The sequence below is a fragment of the Sturnus vulgaris genome, chromosome Z (genome assembly GCF_052056855.1).
Source record: "Sturnus vulgaris isolate bStuVul1 chromosome Z, bStuVul1.hap1, whole genome shotgun sequence".
NCBI lineage: Eukaryota > Metazoa > Chordata > Aves > Passeriformes > Sturnidae > Sturnus > Sturnus vulgaris.
In genome coordinates this window covers 70,048,391-70,074,978 of record NC_142283.1, presented here as the reverse complement: position 1 = coordinate 70,074,978, position 26,588 = coordinate 70,048,391, and the positions used below count along the sequence as shown (strand labels likewise).

The window sequence follows — 26,588 nt, the reverse complement described above, 5'->3', positions numbered from 1 at the left end:
TTGATGTTGATGCCTTGTTTGTTAAAATGTATGAATACTGTAAAGCTCTGATTATCAGGAGGCCAGCCTTTTGTGAGTTAACACCCAGCTCCCTACACTGCACAAACAAGAATAAAGGAATAGAAATACAAGGGTAGAAATGCCTCACCTCAGTGTGCTAATTGCACACGGGGTGTCCTGGGGTACAATGCAAAAATGTGTATTCTATCACCATCTGTTGAAATGTGTGAGGGGTAGTGATCCTTATCTCTGTGAGAGATATCTTCTGCTGATGTGCCATCTGATAAAATCAGAGGGATGATCATCCTTATCTTTTCACAACCCATCCTTCCTCCAAAAGATATATTCTGTTAATGGGCCATTAAGTCCCCTCCAAAAGATATATTCTGTTAATGGGCCATTAAGTCCTATTGTATAATTGATAAGATTACATCATCCCATTAGGAGATGCTCCAGCCAAGGAGAAAAGCCAAGCCTTTCCTATGTAGATAAGAAACTAGGGTTTAGAACGCGAAAGCAGCCCTTTCCACTGGATCCCAGAGGAAAGTCGAACCTTTTCTACATCATCGCTGGATCTCCGGAGGAAAACTGCACACTTCTACATGTCAGGAAAATTAATCCACAAACACCAGAGGTTGATGTCCAAAAAGGAGACAGAGGAGTCCTTTTTGCTTTATTCGAATAAAGGGAGAGGCCATGGGACATTCCCCTGGGATCTCTCAAGTTTTTGGAGGACGCAGCCTCCTTTTTATCCTATTTTCCCGGCCGCATTTCCCTCTCTCTTTCCCCATCGGCTGAGGTACTTGAGAGGCACAGACTTCCCAGAACGCCTGATACCTGAAATTCCCCTCTAATGTATTCCCTTCCTTTTAATTTTTAATTCTTATAGAATTCATAGATTTCCCCCTGTTGCTTCTTTCATCTTTCGATATCCAATTTCATTTATCAGCAGCCCTGCAGTTTGTTTGTAAAGGCAAATATCTTTTTGCATTCATCAATCAGTGGAATCCATCCCACTGTTTCTTTTATCTCTCAATACTAGCCTTATCTACAAGCAGATCCACAGCTCATTTGTAACATTCATCTCATACAGGACCACTGCTTCAATGGAACCACATCTGTCATGCGGGAGGATGCAGCCATCATTTATACAGACTGCTACCAACACCCTGACTGACAGGGTGTCAAGTTGTATTCTGACTCTGTCGGTGGTTTTTCTTTTGTATTATTGCATGTATTTTATTTTTTCTTTTTTTCCTATTAAATTGTATTACTAACTTAGAGTCTCTCATTGGTTTTGCTTTCAAACCAATACATTAATTGGCGCCCAATGTGAGGCACAAAGGGTACTGAGAAAAGTCAATATCACAATTTTGTATTCACCATGATTCTCAACATGCTTATATGGGTTTTATGTCTTGCTCTCTATATTTTTCCACACATGGGGAACTATCTGCCGGCTGTAATGCTCCTGTGTAGACCAGGATATGGTATAAAAATTGCTTTACTGGCCTATTATGTCTACTGCATGATAACTTCTGAGGCAATGAACATAATTCGGAATAGATACTCGACTTTCTTTGCTTGTCCTAGTCAAGGTTGCTACATCCGGGGTTTTAACAATCACACCCAGCCCCTGGGGGAAGCAGTTTTTGGAAATGTTGAGTTCCCACTGGATGCCAAGGATAGCATAATGTTGTTAGTTCTGTTTTGTCTCGTCTGCACAGCCTTTACAGGCTGCAACATGCTTAGAAACAAAACACTACATGGTGTACTGCAGCGTATTCTTGAGGAAGAGGAAAAAAGAAACAAATCAACTTTGCCCATGTCTGCACAGAATGTCACAAAGAAAGAAAAGAACCAAACACAAAGCAACAATGTCCGTGTCTATGCAGACTGTCACAGAGGAGAAAAAAGCTGAACACCTTACCTAGTCTTACAAATAACCCCTCTGCTGTAAGACTACTAAGATTTAAAGAGCAACAAGTACCAATCACCAGTACAACAATACACCGTTGGCAATACCATACCGACAAAGACTCAGTAATTCCCATCCATCAAATAATTCATAAACTAAAAAGCCCAGAAGTGGTCAGCAAAACCCACTCACCCTTCAACAGCCCCATCTGACCTGTGCGTAAATCTGAAGGAGAATGGAGACTGACTGTGGACTATCGTGCATTGAATGAGGTGACTCCACCACTGAGCGCTGCTGTGCCGGACATGCTGGAACTGCAGTACGAGCTGGAGTCCAAGGCAGCAAAGTGGTACGCCACTATCGATATCGCCAATGCATTTTTCTCCATTCCTCTGGCAGCAGAATGCAGGCCTCAGTTTGCTTTCACCTAGAGGGGCGTGCAGCACACCTGAAAGCGTCTGCCCCAAGAGTAGAAGCACAGTCCCACCATACATCATGGACTGATCCAGGCTGCACTAAAAAAAGGTAAAGCTCCCAAACATCTACAATATATCAATAACATCATTGTACAGGGAAGCACAGCAAGGAAAGTCTTCAAAAAAGAAAAAAAGATTATCCAAATTCTGCTGAAAGCTAGTTTTGCCATTAAGCGAAGTAAGATTAAAGAACCAGCTCAGGAAATTCAGTTTCTAGACGTCAACTAGCAAGATAGGTGTCGTCAGATCCCAAAAAATATAATTAATAAGATCACCGCTATGTCTCCACCTACCAACAAAAAGAAAACACAAGCTTTCCTAAGTGCCATAGGCTTTTAGAGAATGCACATTCCTGAATACAGTCAGATTCTAAGCCCTCTCTACCTGGTTACGCGCAAAAAAACCAATTTCCACTAAGGCCCTGAACAATAACAAGCCTTCGCTCAAATCAAGCAAAAGATTGCTCGTGTGGTAGCCCTTGGCCCAATCAAGACAGGACCAGAAGAATGTGTTCTACTCTGTAGCTGAAAACCATAGTCTATCCTGAAGCCTTTAGCAGAAAGTGCCTGGTAAGACTCGAAGTCGACCACTAAGATTCTAGAGCAGAAGCTACAAAAGATCTGAAACCAACTACAAGCCCATGTACATGACAACATGGGGACTCAAGGTGCAAAAGCTGAGTAAATAGCCTTTGCATGGTACTGGTCTGATGTGGCTGCTGTTTTTCCAGAATCTGGGGTGACTCATCAGTGTAACTCTGAGAGGAATGTTAAATTTGTCTTTACAAATGAGCTGTGGATCTGCTTGTAGATAAGCCTAGCACTGAGAGATAAAAGAAACAATGGGATGGATTCCACTGATTGATGAATGCAAAAAGATATTTGCCTTTACAAACAAACTGCAGGGCTGCTGATAAATGAAATTGGATATCGAAAGATGAAAGAAGCAACAGGGGGAAATCTATGAATTCTATAAGAATTAAAAATTAAAAGGAAGGGAATACATTAGAGGGGAATTTCAGGTATCAGGCGTTCTGGGAAGTCTGTGCCTCTCAAGTACCTCAGCCGATGGGGAAAGAGAGAGGGAAATGCGGCCGGGAAAATAGGATAAAAAGGAGTCTGCGTCCTCCAAAAATTTGAGAGATCCCAGGGGAATGTCCCTTGGCCTCTCCCTTTATTCGAATAAAGCAAAAAGGACTCCTCTGTCTCCTTTTTGGACATAAACCTCTGGTGTTTGTGGATTAATTTTCCTGAGAACTGTATCAGGTTTTTAACTTAATGAGGCTGGGTTTCTGTTAAGTGATGTGTCTGCTCCGAGTAGCACAGGCATTTGCAAAATGCCACAGGGAATTTTGGGACTGGGAGAAAATCCAGAGGGGTTTGGTTTATAAATTATGTTTGCTGCCTAGACTGCATTGACTCTCTGCTCCTAAACTGGTCCAGCATGGGAAGCTTCACTTAAGGCAGAGGCACGTGGCACAAGAAAGGAAATCCACCCTCACCCTCTGCTTTCCAAATGAAGATCATAAAGTTAAAGTTCAAACCCTGCAGGGTTTACATCAGTGTTGAGGTTTAACCCCAACCAGCAACCAAGCCCCAAGCAGCTGCTCATTCACTACCCTACTCCCCAGGATCAGGGAGAGAATTGGAAGGGTAAAAGCTGGAAAACTTGTGGGCTGAGAGAAACAGAGTATAATATGGAAAACAAAAGCCACACACACACACAAAAACAATGCAAAACAAGGGCAAGGAGGTGTTTGGTGATCTCTGGCAGAGCAGGATCCCATCATGCATAATGGTTACTTGGGAAGACCATCACTCCAAATGTTCCCCCTTCTTCTTCCCCCCAGTTTATGTACTGAGCATAATGGTCTGAAATATGTCTTTGGCCAGGCTGAGTCACCTTGCCTGGTGTGTCTCCTCCCTGCCTCCTACACACTCCTAGTTTCCCTGCCAATGTGGCAGTTTGAGAAGCAAAAAATGCCTTGGGTCTCTACAAGCACCGCCCAGCAACAACAGAAATATCTCTTTATTATCATCACTGTACTCAGCACAAATCCAAAACATAACCTTGTACTACCCACTGTGAAGATTAACTGTAATCTTCAGCTGAAAACAGCGTAACAGCAAATGAGGAAATTCTCTATCTTCTCAAGATTAAAAGCTAGTGCCTAGTCGCCAGTGGGGTTCCCCAGGGCTCAATTTTAGGGACAGTGCTCTTTAATGTTCTTATAAATTATCTGGTTGCAGGAATTAAGTCTGATTGTACTAAACCAGGAGGAGCTGTTGATTCCCTTGATGGTAGAGGAGCCTTACAGAGATTTGGACAGGGAGCTGATCAATCATCTAAAATCTAAGAAGTGCCAGATTTTCCATACAGGACAGGGAAATCATGGTTGCATATAGAAATTGGGGCATGAGACACTGAATTGCAGCTCCATGAAAAGCAATCTGAATTTCTGGGTTGATGGCAAGTTGAATATGAGTCAAGAATGCACCAAAAGTTACAGCCAAAAGGGCCAACTATGTCGTGGAATGCATTAGGCACAGACAAGAGAGGTGACTATCCTGTTCTACACTGCGCTGTGGGGTTGCACACCCCATGTCAAGCCCTGTGTGCAGTTTTGGGCACCTCAGTTTAAGGACATCACACTGTTAGAGGGTGTCAGGAGTAGGGGGACTAAGATGTCAGGAAAATTAATCCACAAACACCAGTGGATGTTTGGTTTATGTCCAAAAAGGAGACAGAGGAGTCCTTTTTGCTTTATTCGGATGGAGAGGCCAAGGGACATTCCCCTGGGATCTCTCAAATTTCTGGAGGACGCAGACTCCTTTTTATCCTATTTTCTCGGCCGCATTTCCCTCTCTCTTTCCCCATCGGCTGAGGTACTTGAGAGGCACAGACTTCCCGGAAAGCCTGATACCTGAAATTCCCCTCTAATGTACAATCCTTCCTTTTAATTTTTAATTTTTATAGAATTCATAGATTTCCCCCTGTTGCTTCTTTCATCTTTCGATATCCAATTTCATTTATCAGCAGCCCTGCAGTTTGTTTGTAAAGGCAAATATCTTTTTGCATTCATCAATCAGTGGAATCCATCCCATTGTTTCTTTTATCTCTCAGTGCTAGGCTTATCTACAAGCAGATCCAAAGCTCATTTGTAAAGACAAATTCAACATTTCTCTGAAAGATGATAGGGTATCGAGGCCAAGATTTAAGGTGCTGAGGTCACTTCTCTTGTTCAGCTTGGGGAAGGCGCAGGGGAAGCCTCAGGCTGCGGACACCTTCTTCTTGGGGAAGCCGTCGGGAACCAGCTGATCTCCTCTCTCCGGTGACCAGCAGCAGGGCAGGAGGAGACGGAAAGAAGCTCTAGCAAGGGAAATTCAGGTTGGACATCAGGAAAAGGCTCACTCTCTGAGAGGACAGTCGGTCCCTGGAAGAGGCTTCACAGGGAATTTGTCACGGCACCAAGCCTGGCAGAGCTCAAGAAGCGTCTGCACAACACTCGCAGAAACGCGGCTTAGTTTCCGGGGCGCCGCGAGGAGCACGGATCCCGACTGCGCAGCGCCGGGCCGCTCCCCGCCGGCAAGGAAACGCTCCTGTCCCCGCCCGGCCACTTCCTGCCGGCGCCTGTTGTGGATCCGGGGCAGGCGTAGCATGGAGCCGGCGGCCGAGGGAGGTGAGCGGCGGTGACGGCGGGGCTGAGGCGGGCCCAGCTCACCCGCGGCTCCCGCTCACGCCCGTGGTTTCTTCTCCCCTCTCGTTGCAGATGCAGAGATGCTGGGGACACCCGACCCGGAGCTGGCGGCCACCATGGGCTTCTCCGGCTTCGGTGCGTGGCGATGCGGCCGGGGGGCCGGGGGCTGGCTGGCGGAGCGGGGGGTGAAGCCGTGCGGCCTTGTCAGCCCCAGGTGGCCTTGTGTTCCAATCTCCTTTGCTTCATTTCCAGGCAAGAAGGCTCGTACTTTTGACCTCGAAGCTATGTTTGAGCAAACGAGAAGAACTGCAGTGGAGAGAAGCAGGAAAGTGTTGGGTAAGAAGTGCAAGCATAGTTGGCTTTTGCATTTTAAAACGTCTTTTGACTTGCTCCGTCAGGGTAATGTTTGAAGTGTCTCGGGCTGGCTGTATAGAGAAAAAAACAGAAACGCAGTTTTGTTCAGGGAGCAGCTGGGCCTCGATGACAGTAAATGAGTAGTAAAACAGCGAATGTTGTCTGAGGGTGTTAGAGCAGTGTGACTGTGCAAAGCTCCTGTCATGAGGCATAGCTTGCAGATAAAGGAAAAGCACAAACTCTTATTTAGCTGTGCACATCTATTCTGGAAGAGAAATTGGTACAGACAGCTTTAATCTAGAGACAGCAGAGTAGTGAAGAAGTGCATGTCTTAGACCAAGGAGCAGGTTGTATAGCTGTCCACAAATGTGTCGCTGCCTTGTGCTGTGCTGGGAGTGGGCACTTTTTGGGGGTGCTGTTTCAAGAGTGGGAGATGGAGAAAATGGTATCATTTGCTGTCTGTAATCCAGCAAAAATCAGTTCAAACAAGCTGTTTGAGAACAGTCATGACAAATCCCTTTGCCAACCCAGTTATTCGTGCTTTCTTCTTCCCCTTGGCCAGTTTGTGGAGAACGTATGCATTTTGTTTTATTGTGGTGCATGTTTTTTATTGCTCTGATTCTACACAGAACCAGATCAGACCTCTTTGGAGGCTCATTGACTTTTGGTACTTTAAGACACTGTGAAATTCAAATATACAAGGGATTCCAAAATTATTTTCAGACTGCTGATTTTGGTTTTGTGGGCTTTTTTTTCGTTTTTTTGCTGTTTTTTTTTTCTCTGTGTGTGTTGGCTGAATCTAAACACATCAGTGTATGTCCATGTTGGAAGCCTTTTTATGCTTGATACTTGTTCAGGTTGAACTATCTTTCCTTATGAGGAATTGTTTATTTGCATAATATTTTTGTTTAGTAGGGGAATTCAGTAAGTGATTGCAAAAATGCAATGTTTTTAAGTCCAAACATCTTGACCTGCATCTTAAGTATGTCCTCTCGCTTGCCCTGCAGCAGACCATATCCTAGCTTAACCCCCCAGGTTTTTAAGCTTATACCCATAAAAGAAACACACAGCATTTTCTTGTTTATAAAGCTGATAATTTTGCCAAAAATTACGAAGCTTTTGTATGTAATTCAGCTGTTTAACTAAGAAACAAATTTTAGTATTGAGAGTATAGCAATCACGAATCCGTGTATGTTGGAGTGGCTTAATGTGAGCACTTACCTTCAGATTTCTTAAGATACAGTTCTACTTTTTAGCTTTTTGGAATGACCGTGATAACTTGTGGATATGGCTCCCCCGCTACCTGATTTATGGAGCTGAGTTCAGAATATGTTTCCTGGTTCTGTACCTTGCAGCTGTGTTTCTCTCCAGTGGAAAGTATTGCTAGCTTTGCTGAAAAAATGTTTTTCTTTTTTATCTTATAAAGGGCAAAGCAGAGCAAGCACAATGTTTTTTTGCATAGAAAGAGATTCCTTTTCTCTCCCTAATTGGAGTTATTTGCAAACTTTTAGTGATGTAGTAGTCGTACCTGCTACCCACCTCGTTAGTGGAAATGTTTGTTTGCTTTGATTTTGTTGCAGTGTTCCATAGGGATTCTTTTTGAATTGAAGTAAAAATGAACTACTAATGTAAATAACACTTTGTTTTTATTTTCTATATTTAAAATTCACCTATTTACGCATCTGTATACTTTTAACTGCGCTAACTTAGTTTCCTTTGCTATGAAAACATCAATATTTCGCTGAAGTGATCATACTGTTTCAGTATAATGTCGTAAATAATTAAAATATCAGCCTCCTTATATGATCATCTTATGTTTTATAACGTACAAATGAACAACTGAGAGGTTTCAGTGTCCTTTTGATGTTTTGTTGAGTGATCATTGCAGTGGCAATGGAAGTTTCATATATATGAAAAAGTATTTTCAGTTAAATCCTTTATTTGCTGTTACCTTTTGAGGTATTTAATCTAGGTCTAGCAGTGAAAAAAACCTCTCACTCTCCTCAGCAAGCCAGTAGTTTTAGTATTTTTAGAAGGCTTGATTATTTGTTATTTCTGTGCTCTCCTTATTCAGAGGCCCGTGAAAGAGAAAAAGAAGACCAGGCTGAAAAGGAATTTAGAATTCCATGCACTGATTCATCAGTTTCAGCGTCCAGTATAAGAAGACCTGGGTCCACATTAACTGAAAGGTACTTAGATATGGTGGAAGGTTCCATGTAGCAGTTTTCTTATCTGAAGAGAGTGTTGACTTGTTTTGATAACATGAGTATCATTTAGCTTGTGCAAATGTGCGATGTTGTCTTTAGTATTTCAGTAGAATTTCAGTGATTTTAAACTTTTTTAAAAATTCTTTCTTAAAGATATGTCAATATTTGCAAATATTGACATTATGTGTATTTAATAGGGGAAATTACTGCTTCGTCCTTGATCCTGTTCTTTGTGCCTTTTAAAAAATAAGAACGATGTTGTTATCCATGTATTTTTAAAAATACTAGAGCAAATACAATGGCAACATGTGGTGACTTTATTAGCAGCTGTTGATGCCTTAAGTTTTAAGTTTTTCTGTTCTGCTTGGATGTGCTTTTCTGTTGTGCTTGGGTGATTAAGACAAAACAGTCAAATTCCAGATAAGGACTCAAGGACAGTATCTTCAAACTTCAAGCCCTAGGCATAAAAGAGGAGGGTGGGCAAGCAAACAAGCAAGGAGGATGAAACTTGACGATTTGAGACTATTAACTGGATAGTTGACTCCTGTATGCAAATGGACTGAAACCTATAAAGATGTGAGAACTCGTGACCAAGCTCGCTTTTGCTTCCATCTTAGAGCCATTCAGGCAGGGGCCACGAGTGTGGCACTGGTGCTGCCAAGGGTGTGACCTTTGAAGGCTTTTCAATAAATATCCATTTTACTCCCCTTAACTCTGTCTAGACTCTGTTCCAGCTCCTCTAGGCATCACTATTGTGTCCACCTGTAGACAGAACATTCTTGTTCATGCCCGATGAAAAAGAGGGCAAAGTAGGTGGACAGCCTCTGTGTGTGGATTTTATGGAGTAATGGTGAGGTAGAGAAAGCTTTTTTTTACTTCAATCTGAAGTGTATTCTTAAACATTTGTCTGTTTCTGACAAACAATATATGCGATAGATTTTACAGTTTGAATTCTGAAATTCTGGGAAATCAAAAGTATCTGAGGGCAGTGGGGACCGCACAACTCCATTGTGTGGCAAGGCTGGCAGACGTGAGTGTGCTGTACATTTTTAGGTTTCTGTATCTATGGAAGTTTAACAGCCCATACAAGACTCTTATTAGATCTCTATAAATGTATATTATGGGCTGGTAGAGCCTATATGTTATTAGTTATTAAAGACAAACTTGAAGACTTTCAGATTGGATTAATTTTTATTAGAAAATTTGGTTTTGCCTATTGGTCTTTGGAAAACCTGGGCACTCTCACTGGAATACTTGATTGCACAGTATACTACTTTCTGTATCCTATGTTGTGTCTTGTGCTCAAGACAAAATGTTCTGTGCTTCCATTTGCTTCTAATGATCTTACGTACCCATTTGGTGTCATAATGAAGGATGACAATTTAAATGTAACTTGAGTGTGTATTGCAAATGCGTGATTCCAATATACATAGCCAACTTAAACAAGTGTTAAGGTGGAGAGCAGTCAGGCAACACAGAGGTTTTCCATAATTATCTCATTCTACTAATTGACTTTGACAAGAGAGACCTCCAGGGACTTAATATAAAGGAAGCTAACAAATACATTTCAGTATATTGAGTTATTAGGCAGGCTCGGATAACTCATCAGAATTCTGCTCATAGTACATTTTCTTTGTTTTTCTTTTTGTTTTTTTTTTTTACTGAGCATTGAGAAGAAAAGGCTTGACATGAAAAGCTCTCAGGGAATTCTTACATTTTCATGTAAAAAACGATATGTGGCTTAGTTCTTAGAAGTAAAAACTGGAAAGTAGAAAGACATGCTGTTGTGATTCAGTGACTCAGTCTTAATTCAGAGGAGCAGTCCTGAAACTGACAATTTTAGTCTGAAATACAAGATTTTCCAGTTCCTTTTATAACAAAGATTTTAGTTACTATGAATTTATTTAATATGCATAGCGTCTTTTGTTCTCTGATAATGGCAACACTACTGAATTATAATTCTTTAGAATTATCAGAGTTTTTTCTTAAATTACCAGAGTAAGTTCATATACTAATTTTTCAGTTGTTAAAAAGTCACTCCAAAATGATATACAGCTAATGATTATTTTTTCTCCTGAGCTATTTTGCTGTAGAGAAATGTTTACAATAGCTACGGTACTTAATTTATGCATAAGTATAATAATTGCACATTGTGAAATGAAAGAATCAGTTAATGTATGAAAAGGAAAAGCCTGAGAAAATTGAGTGATGTGCAGAGAATGAACACATGGGGGGGATATGGTCACATACTAGCACAACTCTCAAAATGTTTTTTTGTTTTTGCTCTTCTCAGTGTGCCATCTGTGATCTGTTACTGCTTTCTGGTTTTTTCCTCTTACAGCTTGTTTTACTTGCTGAGGAGGTAATGAGGGAAAGCAAAAAAAACTCCTTACACTTTTCTGAATCCTGGGAAAGGGGCTGGCAAAATGGTTCATCTTTATTTACAGCCTCTGGTAGAGTAAGATTGTAAGCCTGGAAGTTGAGGGAAACACCATTTGCTTTGTTCTTTCTGTCAGCACCACTCGTAGCTGCTGTCGAAAAGGTAGATGGGCTTTTGGTCTGGCTGCATCGCTGTGCTCTTGTGTCTGACTGTATCCCAGTCAGAACAGAGGATACTTGTAGCTGTTGCCGGGTATTTGGCTGTCCCTGCTGTGCTTGAAGTGTGGTAAAAATTGCACTGAGGCGCTGGCCATGTCACATGCAGAGTTGCTGTGCTGCCCCTCAGAATACTTAAATATTTGATTTATCAACTTCCTTCTCAGCAAATGAGAGAATGGTAAAGATAATTAGGAAGAAAGGTAGATACTATTCTTGGGTGTCTGTAAAATGATCTGAATATAGGGGACTCCTAGGATTGGAATGGCTTCCTTGAATCGTTATGTTGTATACGTCCTCACTGACAGAGTCTATATTTGGTTTCATTCAGAAACTCATTAAATAATTTGGCTTTTGGGGAAAAGATGTGTGGTTTGCTAGAGTAGGAATGCGTATCAACTTTCAAAATGCAACTCTCCTATAGTATTATGAAGTTAATTTTGAGGATAGCTTACTTGAAGAAATCTGAACTCTCAATCCCTGCCTCTCATGCTGGGAAACCTTCCCTTTAGTAAAAGGATATTGATTGCCCCATTGTTGTAGAGGAAGAGAAGCTCTTTCTGAGTTAGATTTGTGAGGTAATCATATTCTCATCTAGTTCTTTAAATTAGACAAGCTATCAGGCAAACAAACCCTCTGCTTCACTGTAACATCTGAGGTTCAAAGTCATGTTGATTTTAGTTTCTTCTCCTTTCTTCCTGAAACACAGTTTTAATTGTTTAACAAACAAAATTTTTTTTCCGTGCAACTTAGTACCTGCTTGTAAAGCTGGTTCTGGAGGCAAAGCAGGGCAACATTCTCTGTCACAATTACGTATGTTAGAACCAATTTTCTTAGTCTTTTATTATGTACCTGAACTTTTGTGGTTTTTTATCATAGTTTCAATTTGATAACCTAAACTTTAAAAATACCCAAACAAAACTGTGCCTCTGTAGTTTAATAAAGAAACAGGAAAAAGAAGACTATTTTCCTCAGCCTGCTCACTTAAAAATTCTGAAAATATAAACTCCCAAACACATTCTTGAAAGTTCAGCTTCTCGCTCTGCACAGACCTTCTGCTCTGCTTGGGAAGTGCCAGCAGAGGGAGCGCGGCTGTTTTGAATGAACTGCGTGAGCACAGACACAGCAACTCAGCTTTTCAGAAATTTCCCTATGCCCAAAATAATGTGTTAGCACAACCCATTTGGGCAACAGCAGAATGGTATTTAATGGAACTTCTGAAACACTTGTGAGTGTTTCAAAAGGTGATGGTGGGCCTGCACTATGTTATTGAAAGAGTTAGTGTGTATTTTGCTGCTAATTTTGTTGTCTACTGATTTACAGGAGTGCTCAGCATCTTTTATCTGAAAATTAGAGTGGAAGTGACAATGTTCTTCAAATACTAATGTTTTACATTTTCCTTGCAGAGAGACAGGTAATGAAAGTGAGGACAACTCAAATGAGGCATTAAGTGGTCCTTCTGTGCAATCACAGAGTTCTGCTAAAGGTCCAGCTGAGGATACTGATGATGATGATGATGATGAAGAATTCATCGGGCCACCACTTCCCCCTGGGTTCAAGGATAGTGATGACGACAATGACGAAGATACAGAGGAGGAAGATAACGTAAGTAGTTTGTTTCTCTTTAATATTTTAATCCTGTGAGTGGTCTGTGATTTGTATGTGTGCCATTCCTTTTTGATGGAATTTCCAGGTGATATATGACTTATTCAAAATGCAGGTTTTCTGGTTTTCTTGCAGTTTTTCTGTTTTTCTAATGATAATTCATCAAATGCAAATAATTATTTTCATTTAAAAATATCTGCACTTAAAACAAAAATAAGCCTGTGAGTAACAAGAGAAATTCAGCATCAATTAGTGTATATTGTTTACTTTTTTGTTTTCATGTTATGAAAGAACTAGATAAATAAATACTTAATATGGCTGTTTTGGATGGTTTGTTTCCAGAAGCATAAGTAGAATTTTGTATGAGAAAGAGAGGCAGAGGTGGGCTTGAATCTAGGCAGAACAATTGTGCTAGAACTGTTTTTAGGAAATTAAGTCTGGTAACTTAGAGCTTTTTAGTTGGTTGTTTTTGTTTATTTGTGTTTATTTGACTTTGATTTTTTTTTTTTAGTAAGTGCCCGACCTGTTTGTTGTTAATACAGATTTTTCTATCTATGTTGAAATCAAGAGAACGTCTGATGGCCTAATTTTGGTATCACAGATATTTTGTTACCAAGCCTTCCTCTATGTACTTAAAAGACATCTGGGCCTAGCACTGGATATGTGGTTTAGTGGTTTAAGGGTTACAGTAGTAGTGCTGGGTTGGACTGAATGATCTTAAAGGTCTCTTCCATCCTTGATTATTTGATTCTGTGAAAAGAATAATGGTTTGATGTTTGTTCTTCAAAACTGCCTGGATCAAATATTTTGTGGCATTGGGTTTTGTGTGATGGTTTCCATTTGTAACAACAATGACAGAAGTCCTGTGAAAGCAGCCTTACTTACTGCTGTTTTGAACCATCTGGTAATAGAAGAAGATCTGTATGTCCTGTTACACAAATGTAAACTAAACTCTAAAAACCCCTGAATTTCAGGTGTCCCTAGGTTTTCCTTTTTATTTTTCTGTTGTTTTTACTGAGGATTCAGTTTGTTTGTTCTTTTTCTATAACATCTCTTATCTTGCATGTTTTGAACTTACATTTTAAAGTTTTGAGAACTCATTTAAAATGCTTGAGAGCAGCTTCTTAAGCCACGACATAACTCATTATTTTTAGAGTGAGCCTAAACTTACGTGCTGACAGTTTTTTTTTCATTTTTGTTTTTTGTTTAACTACAGGGGATAAGTGGTGGGAAACTCTAGTATCTTTAGGTATTTATATTATTTTGTCCAATTCACTTGATTCACTGCTGCCTATGGATTTCATTAATTATTAGACTGTACATTTTAGTCCCATATCTCCTGTGATCGTATCTGTACACCACAGATGACTTGTGCTGTCTCAGGGAACCACATAGAGATAAATCCAGAATTTTCTTTGAGAATTACATAAACTCTGAGTTTACTCACTGTTGATCTGTTTCAGGAATTCTCTTAACTTTTAGGTGTTAGGACTCTGTGGAGTTGGTCTTTGTTCCTGAGGGCATCATCACTGGGTTTCAGTTGCTATGGGTCATGGTATAGTAAAATCACCATTTCTTTTCTGCCAACTTCTCTGGAATGCCAAAGGCAAAACAATTTGCAGAAACGGTGGACTTTGCTTTTGCCTATCTTTCTCAGTAGTCTCTGTGCTGATTAGCTGTTTTAATTCCTAACAAGACACTGGTATTAATTTTTTATTCATACGGATTTGAACAATACTACAACTGGCTTGATGAAGTGAAGTTACTGGTGACCAGAGTCAAAAGACCCTAATGAAAAGTTTCAGACAGAAAGGTAACTTGCAGTCTGGTGTGATTTAAGTTTGTCTGAACTGAAGACAATAGTTACAAAACAGTCTAGAATAGATTTGGTTGAGAATAAGCAGAGCAGCAGAAATATGAGACTTGTGGGTTTTCAGTCTAAACAGTTAATTTATAACTGGGGAGATTTTATGTCAGTGTGAATGCCAGAGGCCTTTGGGGTCTAGAGCCTTCCCTTACTGCTGCTCATGAACTCAGTTATTTTCTTTCCTGTGAAAGGAATCAGGAAGCAGCTGTGCTTTCCTGGTTTCCTGTTGATCGATTGGTGATCACACTATGATCTTGCGAGCCCCAAGGAAGGCAGGTGTTGCAGTTATGAAAATTCTGTGATTCCTTTCTTTTGCTTGTACATAGCCTGCAGTTGGTATGCATGGGTGCAAAACTGAGACAGGAAAAACTGAAAACTGAGTCTTTTTCCCCAGATGTAGTGAGACTGTCTTTCTTTTACTATCATATTTTGCTGCTGAAGTAATTTCTTGAAAACACAAGTGTCTGGTTTTGATCCTGAAGAAATCAAAGTTTTTTTCAGTAGTTTTAGGTGTTACAGTGTATAATTTGTAATCTGAAGTCTTCTGAATTTTCTATGACAGATAAAATATACCAAAATACTGGTTTCACCTTGACATTATCCCACTGTCTCTCAAGCCTGACTTTAGATATGGGGTTTTTTTCACTACTGCTTGTTCAGTTGTTCTTGCTTTCTTGTGGCAGACTGTCAGTTGAGACACTTGTCAGATTGGGCTTGCTATGAGGCAGACAACTTTTGAGTCCAGGACTGCCCAGCTCACATGTGTTATTTTACTGGATAAACATTAAGGTGGAAGGAGTAGCTGGTGGTTGTTTTCTTTGATGGGAATTTTTCATACCTTCTTAGTATTTTTATGGGAAAATTACTAACAGCAGTTAATTGCTGAATGTTTTGAATTGGCACTGATTTTTTTTAGTATTATACATTTTTGTAATTTGTATTTGCATAAATCACCTGTGATACAAACCAAACATAGTTTTTTTAACAGAGCCTTAAGTATTACTAAGTGTGTGAATTCTGACTTGAAGTACTTTTTTCCCCAAATTGATGTAAGTTCATTTGATACAGACAAGTCTTTGTGTACTATTTTAAAGGATTTTTCTGTGCTTAATCTGTGTTGATACTGATGATTAGTTGCATTTAACAAATAACTATTTAGGTTAAATGATCTGCTAATTTAGTATCATTCACTTCCATTTGTCAAAAGTGATGATTCTTAACCAACTACAGTATGTTTGTGAGTATTTATCCAAATGCTTAGTAGTAGTGTAAGGAACAGTGATCAATCAAGTACATTCTGAGGACAATAGGTACATGTGGTATTAATTCCCTCTAGTACTTTCTTCTTGGTTTAGTATCCTGTTTTATATAAAAAGCTTGCATTAATTTGAGGAGTGAGGCAAGTTAAAGCTAGCTATTTGAGTTGTGATCAGCACTTGTTTTTCTGTGGCGCCTTTTCTTCTACTGGAGTAAAAACCTGGTGGAATCATCAGTGTCCATTTTTCACATGGTCATAAGCTGAGAGCAGGGGGGAGAACGCAGAGCATCTTCTGTAGTGTAAAGTTTTTCAGGGTTGATCTATCCTGTGATCTTAACCTTTCTAGAAAATTTCAAGAAAATCTTTAAAAGAGAAAACAGCTTATTTTACAAAGGGGCAAATGGATAATGGGGGCAATATTGCATGTGGTAAATTTTAGGTTGGGAAATACGGTAGAGGCTTGGCCAGCTCTTTCTCCCTGGCAAAATGCACTGAGAGTCTGTCTGATATCTCTAAAGTATGTCTGAAGAGGGACAAAGACTAGCAGGAGTGGTTGTGTCAGGATTGGTAGGTAGACAGATTTAAATCTAGTGCATAAACATTTTTCAAGGCAATGGATGACACGTGTTAGAAGACCTTAGTAACAGAATGTGTATTTTTTAATGCTCTCTTCTACATGTCGTTAGAAAATGTGCTGAGGTATTTAACAAAACTTAATGCAGTGTTAGCATCTTGTGACACTTTTTTTTGGCTTGAGGCAACAATAAAGGTGATTGTTGAAGAATTTGCCAGGTGGATTTGCAAGGATTTACCTCCTATTTGGAGCTGAGTTGCAGTTCATTCTCCTTTGGAACAGAGAACTGTTTCTCCCTGCAGCACCAAAGGGGTACTAATCATGTTGTAATTATGTCCCTGAAACAAGTACAGCCTTGGGCCTCTTCATAGCCCAAGGCTGTATTTTGATTTGGCCTCTTTCCAAAATGATAGCATAGCTGCATTTCAGGTTTTAGAATTATTTGGAGATATTTTAAATTTTTTTTCAGAAGTTTAACAGGACATACCAATAATACTTGTTCAGAATGGAAGGAAGCCATTTCCTGCTGATTTAGATGGAGAATTTAAGTAGACTGTAATTGCTCCAATTAGAATTTGGCTATGGTACCAGACTAAAAATTATGGTGTTGTAAAAATAAATAAATGTTACGGAAATTTTTAGTCATCCTAAGGATTTGTAAGATCTAGACTGAGAATTGTCTGTCCTGTAACTGCTCAATCTTATTTATCTAGTCATGTTTCATCTTGTCTAAAGAGGAAAAAGTATAGTAAGCTGAACAAAGCAATTTTTTGTATGCAACAAAGATAGAAGAGTGTGATTTTGAGGGCAAGAGGCATTATCTTTTAAATCCTCCTAGTTAATGAGAAAAAAATATGTGGCAATTAAGCATTACTTTCAATTTGCTTGTGTGTTACCTTCCTATATAAACATGAAACAAATGCTTTTTTCTTATATATGCATGATATGTTCTTAGGTCTTAAAAATGAAAGTTAAGTAAATGTATTTTATTTCTATTAAACTTGGAACAAGTTGTGGCATTATTTAAAGGATCATTGATGTGGTTACTAGTGGTGCAAAGATTGAGAAAGATTATATCCAAAGTGAGTTAAAACAGATTTGCCAACTTTTTAAAAATCAGAAGAAAACAAAATAATCAGTCTCTGTCTTCCAATGTGAGAGAATCAAACAGAAGGTGTAAAGATAGGAATACTCAACTTAAGAAACAGAGTTCATCATACGGAGAGGAAGCTAACAAGGTAATTCCCTTAGGGAATGTTGGTCTTTGACAAAAAGGCATGGGGTATTTGCTCATCCCCTCTTCAGCACAGTGCCCCAGAGTTCATGATTGCCAGTTGTTCCTAGAGAGTACTTGGAAATCTCTATTGCTTGATTCAGCAGAATTTGGTAAGGCCAAGCCTTCTGTGCTGTATATCACGCCATGCTTTTTGGTGGATGATATGGATTTTAAGTAATTTGTGATATGACAGAATATGAAAAGTTTTAGAATGTTTCCTCTGCAGATGGATACTTACGGTCCTGTGTTTGTTTCTGGAAGTATTTTGTGATAACATTAGGAGGCATATATTTGTTGGCTGTGAGGTGCTTCAAAGTTAGAGAGAGGTGATTTTTTATCAGTATTAAGTAAAATGTGATACAGAACATATATTTTTTACTGCCCTTTTTAACAAACTTGAGAGATCTACTTATGCCCTGTTTTTATCAGCTCCTTTAGAGATCTTCTTATGTCCTGTTTTTATCAGCTGCTTTTGAGACCCTTTACCAGTTCATCTTTAGCTGGTGTAGCCTGTAGAAACCCTTCCTTAGGAGCTGCTGGTACCACTTCGTGTTTGAAGAGGGAGCTGTTAAGAGTCATGCAAGGTGTTCTTCATCTCACGGCCAGATATGCTGTGGCTGTAAACCTTCCATGGTTAAAACATGGGATCCTCATGTTCATCCCTCTGAGACCCTTGATTTCTTTTATAGCCAGAAGATTTTGTGGAAGCTTATGTCCTCTACTGGGACGGATAGTAAACTTTTATTTTTTTTCCTGCCAAGTATGTTTAAAGCCTGCATAACCTTGAGACTGTATGAGTCTGTGCCATACCTCTTAAGAAAAGGTGTAAACACACATTCTGAACGTTTAACTCAGTCACAAGACTGTACTTTTGATACAGTATTAACAAGAATGCGTAGTTGCAGTGGTACGTGCAATGATATGCAGTGCAATGCTGTACATTGGTACATGCAATGGTATATGAACATTCTATCCGGAATATTACTTTCTTTACTTCCAGTAGAAGGATGGTCAGATGTGAAGATACTGAAATTAAGTTACTCTTTGAGAACCAAAACCACTTAAACATAGTCAAAACGAAGTTCGTGGCTATCTCTTTACATGATGCTTGATGCATTTTTTTGCAATTGCAACAAATTTCCAATATACTTTAAAAAAGAAACACAAATAGCATATTGTTTCTATCGGTTCAAATATATAAAATCTTTTTAAATATGGCCAGGGAACTTACAGCAATGGTTACACTGTATTCGACCTTGTTGGCATCACTATGGAAAACCCAATTTGAAGAGAGCAGGTTTTCTCTGTATTTGGCATGTGTTATCTTTTTGAAAAGCTGTTTGTGCTCTAAACAGAATAATGAGAAATACAGGTAGACAGTACTCTTACTTGAATTAAGCGGAAAATGTAGTGGATGATAGCAAGTATTTGAAATATTTATGGTGGAGATGAATAAATAATTTAAAAGGATTGGATTTGAAGGAAGAGTGTAAGTGACATGTAGTTACACTTCCTCTCCAGAACAAGGATTTTTGATGAACAAATGATATATGTTAAACTATGGGAGCTGCAGGCCACTCCAAAGGAATCCTTGGAGAGCAATTTTGTTGACTCTAAGAATGTCTGCTGTTGGTTTAAAAGACGGCTTTGGATTTTTATGAATGTGAGACTACCACACGTATTGTTTTACAACTGCTGCAGTGACAACTCTTATTTGCAGGTGAGCACTTAGCAGTATACAGGGACTATACATACTTGATGCTAACAGTATCCAGATCACACAACATTCACACTGAACTTCCTTCCTTTACTCCTGCTTATCTTTTTCTGTGTATTTTAAAGCCTAATAAAATTATTTTCAAATTCTTAGGATCTTGGATAGTAGTTTACTACATTACCTTGTGTATTATTCATGAATGTTTATTTAACATAGCATTGTAACTAAAGATTAATAAATATTCAAATAACCAAATATGGAAAGAAGAAAGACTTTTTTCTGATTTCCTTTCATAAACCAATATAGTAACTTTCTCCAGAGGATCTGAATAATCATAAAAAATCAATTGTATGGCTTTCTACTAACCATGTGTTTTTGTGAAGTTCTGAGGCTTCTAAAACGTGCTTCTTTGAACTATTTATTCCTTTATTTTACTTACAAGTATTTTAATTTGGAACATTATCAGTTTTCTGTCTGTTGGTACTGTAGAAAATCTTCTTGAACTGTCTCAATTACTTAATGATAAAGATAAGATAAAGACTTTATTTTTCTGTTTTCTTCTAAGGTCCTACATCTGTTTATATAAGAGCATTATTTTCTTAAGCAAAAATTGCATTCATATAAGCATCATATGCAAGAATAGAAAAAAATGTGATATGTTATGTAACCCTTACTTCCCAATATAAAATAAATAGTTCAGACAAGATCTTTATTAGGGAACTTCCTGTTCAGTTTTCTAAAATAGGACTTAATGCAAATAGCTAATAAATAGCCATCTCATGAAGCTCAGGTTCATTATTTTAGGTTGGAGAATTAGATCCATTTTCATGTAAATATTGTGTTGACTTCAGTGCGACTGCAGACATGGACCTCCAGTTTTGTAAGTTAGATTGAGTATGCATACTCACTGGAAGTTCTAGTGGTGTACCTTTGCTTTTGCACTATTAATAAGACAGAAGACACAAAACATAATTTGCTTCTACCAGAAAGAGCATGATTTGTGACTTTCATTTTTATTTCAAAGTTTAATTAGTTAACCATTGTTTAATAAATGAAAGCACATGGTGTGTTGCAGCGAAGTGTGCTTTCAAGGTGGAAATCAAAAACTCCTGAGTCTCCTTAATCCCTGTACCATACACTTCTTTCTTCTTTTTATTCCCCACAGTTGCATAGAGGGGCAGTGGAAACACCACAGATGCACACCAGGCATCCTGGAACTTTTAGTAGTCTTGCTTTAGCAGCTAGATTGGAACCAGTTTTTAGAATAAGTAGTACCATGTCAGGATTTTGATTTGAATTCTTTGGATGTGTGGAATTAATGTCAGTGAGCATTCTCATGTGATGAAACACAAGGTTTTAAATACGGATTGAACTCAGTCAGTCAAAGTGACCTTTTGCAGTACAGAGGCCTCTTAGGTCGTCTTTCATATAATAATGAGTATGAACTATGTCATGATTGGGGAATGGTATTCCCCAGTTTAGTACTCCCATTGAAAAGAAAACCAAGAGCTGCTCCCCTCCCTCCCTCTGGTAGGGGGACACAAAAGGCAGAGATCACAGGTTATGAACAATATTAGAATAATTAATGTTATTGTTAGAGCAATTTACTGGAAACAGCAGTGGATATGGAAGCAAAGAGTAACAGCAAGAATATTAATAACCAAAGTGTGCAAAGAGAAGGAGTTTCACATGGAAACAGTCTCCATGCCTGGGACAGTTAAGCAAAGGTGATCAGAAGGACATGGCTTCTGGTGACTGGAAAAGGAGTGCCTTTCTTGGAATAGTCTTTTTTCCCTACGCCTAGCACTGACGTGAGGTGTAACTGAGTGGTATAATGTCATGTCCATGCACTGTCATAGCTGGAACCAGGACAATGTAGGAAATAAAATCTAAAAGAGCTATAAAAAGCAGGAATAAAACTTATTTTTCTACACATGACCAAAACTTTTGTTGTAGAAGAAAATGGCTTTGAAGAGTTACCCTACTCAGTTAATTAGTTCAAGTATCTAGAATGAAAGCAGAAGCTAGAGTTCTAATTAATATGAGTTATTTTCATGGAAATGTTAGACAGTCTAGCTGTTTTTTTTCAGTCAAGTATTTCACAAATATTGCAAATATAGTGATATTGCCCCATCACTTACTGTAGGGTGTATATTTCTAGATCAATTCAGGTGTCAGGAAGAGCTCATAACCTTTATTAGAGTTGCAATGTCCTATGAATGAGGACAAAATTTATGTTGATGTCTGCCTCTAGTAGCTTATGTGTGTTACCTGTTCTTTTTCTATTATGTACTACAGGCAAACCGTGGGACTTAATACTTCTGTTTAAAGAGGGAAACAAAAAGATGAAGAAATCATGTTATACATAACAGCCTTTTCCTTTTTTCTCTTGTATTAAAAATGGAATTGTCAGCTTTGGAAGATTAGTTTGAGGATGGAGAAGTTCCTTAGGATTTATGCAGCAGTGTGTTTCTTAGCTCAGCAATCTTGAAAATTTCGTGCATTGTCTGGATTTAGAAGGGTATCTTTTCTAACCAGCCTGTTACTTGGGGTGTTCTGGAACATGCTGGTCTCTGCAGAGAACGTAAATGTACTTATTAGGCTCTGCGTGGCATCTCTGGGCATCAGCTGGCTTTCAGTGCCATCAGATTTGTAACTTCTTGCAGTTCAAATAGTCAGTGTATGTCTCTTGAAAAACTGATGCCACAAAGTAACTGCTCTTCTCTTAAATATCTGAATAAAGTTACTTCTCAGTGCCATTCCTTCTTGAAGTTTATTTGCTATCTTTTCTATTGAGTACCAAAAATATCAGAAATAGAAATTCAGAAGAAAATTCAAGTAGCTTTATCATCCTCAGTGTCTGCAAACTCCACATGCCTGTTTTATAAGATCACTGTGACACAGAGGCTTGAATCACTTTAAAGACAACCTCTTCTTGGTTCACAGTCCCAAGTTTTGGTCTTTATGAGCATCCTATGCCATTTTAGATGCCTTTAGATGCCTTAAGACCATCTCCATACATTTTTCCTGTACAAAATTTTAAAATTCTGGAGAAGATGTAAACCCCCATGTACTGGTTGGATTTTTTTATATCACTTGTGGTTTTCTCATACATTTACTTTTCCTCATGTTTAAAAAATGCTGTCTCATTTGGATGCCATGCACGAGTTTGCAGGCACACAAGGTTAAATGTTGGGTCACACACAAGAGTGTGATAATTTTTGTCTCATTAGAAGTGTATAATTCAAAATTAAATTCTAGAAATGACATTGCCAGAGTAAACTTCACAATATATCTCAATAGAAAATAATTTGAAAATTCTGACATAGATTTCTTTTCTGTCAATGGTATAATAAGTACTTGTTTTAATAACTTCATTTGTTTTAACTTGGCATTTATTACATTTCTTTTCTCAGAGTCCTTCAGAGTTGTTTCTCTGTTCTATGATTAAATGCTGCCTTATCTAGCATTTTCTTTGGTGAGGACAGCCAGTTAGTTTGGGGGGTTTTTTAGATTTTTTTTTTTTTTCAGACCAGTACTCTTTCATAATTAATTGCTCTTCCTAAGGTGCCTTTTAGGGAACAGGTATTCTGTTGGTCCTCTCTGTTCTATTCCTGGTTGTATCCCTATCTCTTGTGACTCTCATGTTTTTCTCCTTTCTGTAAAGGAACTCATGAAAAGTATTTTTAAAATAACTAATGTTTATATTTGTAGCAGTGCAAGCCTGTAAGTAATAAAGTTTTTGCGTTGGACAACTGCAATTTTAAAGGCAGATCCTTTCAATTATCTCTAAGTTAATGGTATAAGGTTTAGTCCAGTTGCTGTCCATTAATTTTTTTTCTTAGGGAAGACAATTGTGATACACTGAATAGACAGTGAATTTATGAGAAAGCCTAATGGTAGTTTCCTGTGATTTCTGGAAGTCTTGTTTTCCAAGTAAGAAACTGCATTCTGTTTTTCGATGAATGAGTGGTAGTAAAGTAATTCGATGCATTTTCAGCAGAAATATTAATTCCTCTGAGTAAAATGAATGTCACTAAATCTCAATCGCTTATAACTATGCTATTTATAAGACTATTTTAAATAAGCATCTGCCCAATTCACATGATAGTTATGAAAACTGGTTCTATCCTGTAAAAAATATAATAGCTGTCAGCTGTAGTTTAACTCTGTAGTTTAATGCAATTTGCATTACTTTACCTCTTGAGAACCATCTCACAGTGTAGGAATTAATGGAAGCTGCAACTCTGTCCAGCACTTTTAGGGAGTATCCTCATGATTGGCTCTGCAACCAAGTTTTGAGTGGGTGGGAAAATATCACAGAAGTTACCCAAATACTCTGGTAAAATTTTGTGTCTAGCTGCGTCTTGTGGGTGGGTGTATGAAGAAGAGTTAATGTTACTTGGAATAATACTTTAAAGTGTTGAATATTTCCAAAGTATGGTGAGAAAAAGAAATTAAAAATATGGATTGCAGATTCATGTTTCCTTCTGATAGTTATGTATTTATCAAACCTATCTGCTGTTCAAGTATAGTATTTTTTTTTCCTGGAGTCAACCTGGGCACTTCTTTTGTATTCACTTTTTTGGAACATTAATGATTTTTTTTTTTAGGCATTTTTTAAACCAAATTTATATGCAAACGAAAAAGCATTTTTGCGCTGTATTTTCTCTTACATAGCTACTAAGGTAATTGGCTCATTTTCAGAACTAAATTGAGCAGGAAAATTTCATAGTAACTAGAACTTCTTAGAACTTTATTTGGTTTTAGTTCAAAGCTCCTTGTAGGTATTGAAGTTTTTGTAGATAAAGAAAATTAAATCAGGAGTGGTTGAGCCAGAAAACATCTTAAAGAAAGATCACTGGGAGGTTTAGGCTTTCTGTGTCAGGAAGTTTGTCTTGCAGGCCAAGAGCTGATGAGAATCCAAATGTGCAGAATGAGTCTATTTGAAATAAGTTGAATAAATAATATGTAATTTATCTTTAACCTGTAGCAACTTATCTTTCATCAAAGAAGACAACCCAGATTTAGATTTTGTAGGAGGTTTGAAAATACTGTGTGGCAGCCCCTGACAATGCACTGCCTGACCTTGCTGTGTGCCATTCTTCTTGCTGAAAAGGCATGCAGGAGGCACACTGACAATATATCTCTCAGCTTGGCACTTTTACAGTGAGTAGGGCTTACTGTGTAAGCATGAGGCTTAACATACCATAACTTGTTGTAATTGCAAGTTCTAAGAAGGTCATCTCAGGTCTTTCATTCTTTGGAGTGGATAGGTTGAATTGTGTGCAGTTTGTATTGTAGCATATTGGTTATTTGAGTTTTTAAGTGCAAATTTGTGGATACTGGAACAGTAAGTATCATTTGGAGCAAATATGTAACCTTATGAAAAATTCCAGAGTCTTAGCCAGAACTCTCCCACTCCCTGTATTGTGCAAAATTTTAATAGTGCAATTTCTATCTGCTCAGTCCCTGTCAGTATTAATAGATACTTGTAAGTCCTTGATATCCACAACCAGCTGCAAAAATCTATTTATATGTATTTGCTCACTCTTACTTGGTCCCTCACCTATGGTCCATGCTACTGGAATTGTTCAGTATCATAGTGACTGTGAGGATTTCAGAATGCATGAGTAACTTACAGTGGGTTTTAATAATTTCTGTACCTGTTTGTCTCGAATTGATGATTTTGTTTTAACAGCAGGATTCTTTTGCTTTCTCTGTTTCCTTATATCTGTATTACACTGAAATTCTAAGGGTAAGGGGTTCACAGGTAGGAACAATTTACCCAGTGTCAGGGTTTCTACATTTTAAAGGTTTTCCTATTTTAATTGATTGCCCGACCCCATCATTTCTGAAAGAATTGATTTATGTAGTGAATACTAAACTCCCTAATTCTATTCACTAAAAATGATAGCAGTTTCTGTCTCTCTGTAGAGGTTTATCACATCTCATGAGAGGAACCTAGAGACAAGGGATTGCCATTCTCTACACAGAGATTTGCTGTCTCAGACTGGATATTACTTGTGGTAGCTAAATGAACTGAGTATGCAGAGTATCTGAAATGTATGATACCTGGAAGGCCAGGTAAATTCTGAAAGCAAGCATGTAAAGAAAAGCGCCTTCAAATGACCTGTACCTTGCAATTTTTCTGAAAACAAAACAATGGCATTGAAAACTCACTGTGTTTTGTAAGCATGTCTACTGTCCATTTTGTGTGGTTCCCAAGAGTTGAAATGTAAATTCTTAAGAGGCTTGGGAAAAAAGTCAAGTCTGGGACAGAAGTAGGTGTTATGTGAGATAGCATTAGTTTCAGAACTAAACCATGTCATTTCATGGATCACACGTTCAAGGGGGATGTCAAACATGAGGTTAATGTGAAGAATTTGGGCTTACACAATGAATTCCAGAAACAGGAGTTAAATTCTGCCCAAGTGCAGCAAACTATGCAAAATTGGGAATCCTTATTTTGGCTTCCTTATGAGTTGTCTGGAATTTGTCCATATCAGGGAATTTGAACAAATATGAGCGAAAAATCTTGGACTGCATTTGATTCAGATTATTTTATGGGTCATATGTTCCTTCCCACCACTTCAGCATTTCCTGTGAAAAGCCAGTAAGTGTTTATAAGCTCTTTGCTTCTCTCACGCACCTTTTTAGTGTGTTTGGGACTTTTGTTTCTTTTTTGATAGAATAGCAGGTTGGACTTGCTTATTACGGGAGAAGATCTGCTAGAGGATTTTTTTGAGCTTGCTTTTTTAATGGAAACAGTAGTTATGGAATCATGCATTCCCTAGAAACCTCACTGATCAGTCAGCCAGGAGTCTTAAAACAGCAAGATTGCACTTGTAACATAAGCATTTTACACACAGCTTGCTTTTTTTTTATTTCTCTTTTGGTGGAGAGTTTTTGTTTGTTTTTACATCCCCAGAGGGTAAAGGCATTGAGAGCAACCCTGCCAAAAAGAACTTTGGAATGAAAAGCTGGAAATGACCTAGCAATGTGTACTTGCAGCCCCAAAAGCCTGGGCTGTATCCAGTGCTC

The 26,588-nt window shown here is 38.4% G+C and overlaps 1 protein-coding gene across 1 annotated transcript in view; it reads left to right on the top strand.

Moving 5' to 3' along the window:
• Positions 1–6,006: 6,006 nt before the first annotated feature.
• WDR70 (WD repeat domain 70) overlaps positions 6,007–26,588 on the top strand; it is a 126,957-nt gene continuing 106,375 nt past the window's right edge. Inside the window, exons 1-5 of the mRNA XM_088156929.1 lie at positions 6,007–6,073; positions 6,164–6,226; positions 6,344–6,427; positions 8,520–8,634; positions 12,654–12,852. Of these exons, the coding sequence (XP_088013055.1) occupies positions 6,052–6,073; positions 6,164–6,226; positions 6,344–6,427; positions 8,520–8,634; positions 12,654–12,852 (483 nt within the window). The 5' untranslated portion in view covers positions 6,007–6,051. The remainder of the gene's footprint in view (positions 6,074–6,163; positions 6,227–6,343; positions 6,428–8,519; positions 8,635–12,653; positions 12,853–26,588) is intronic.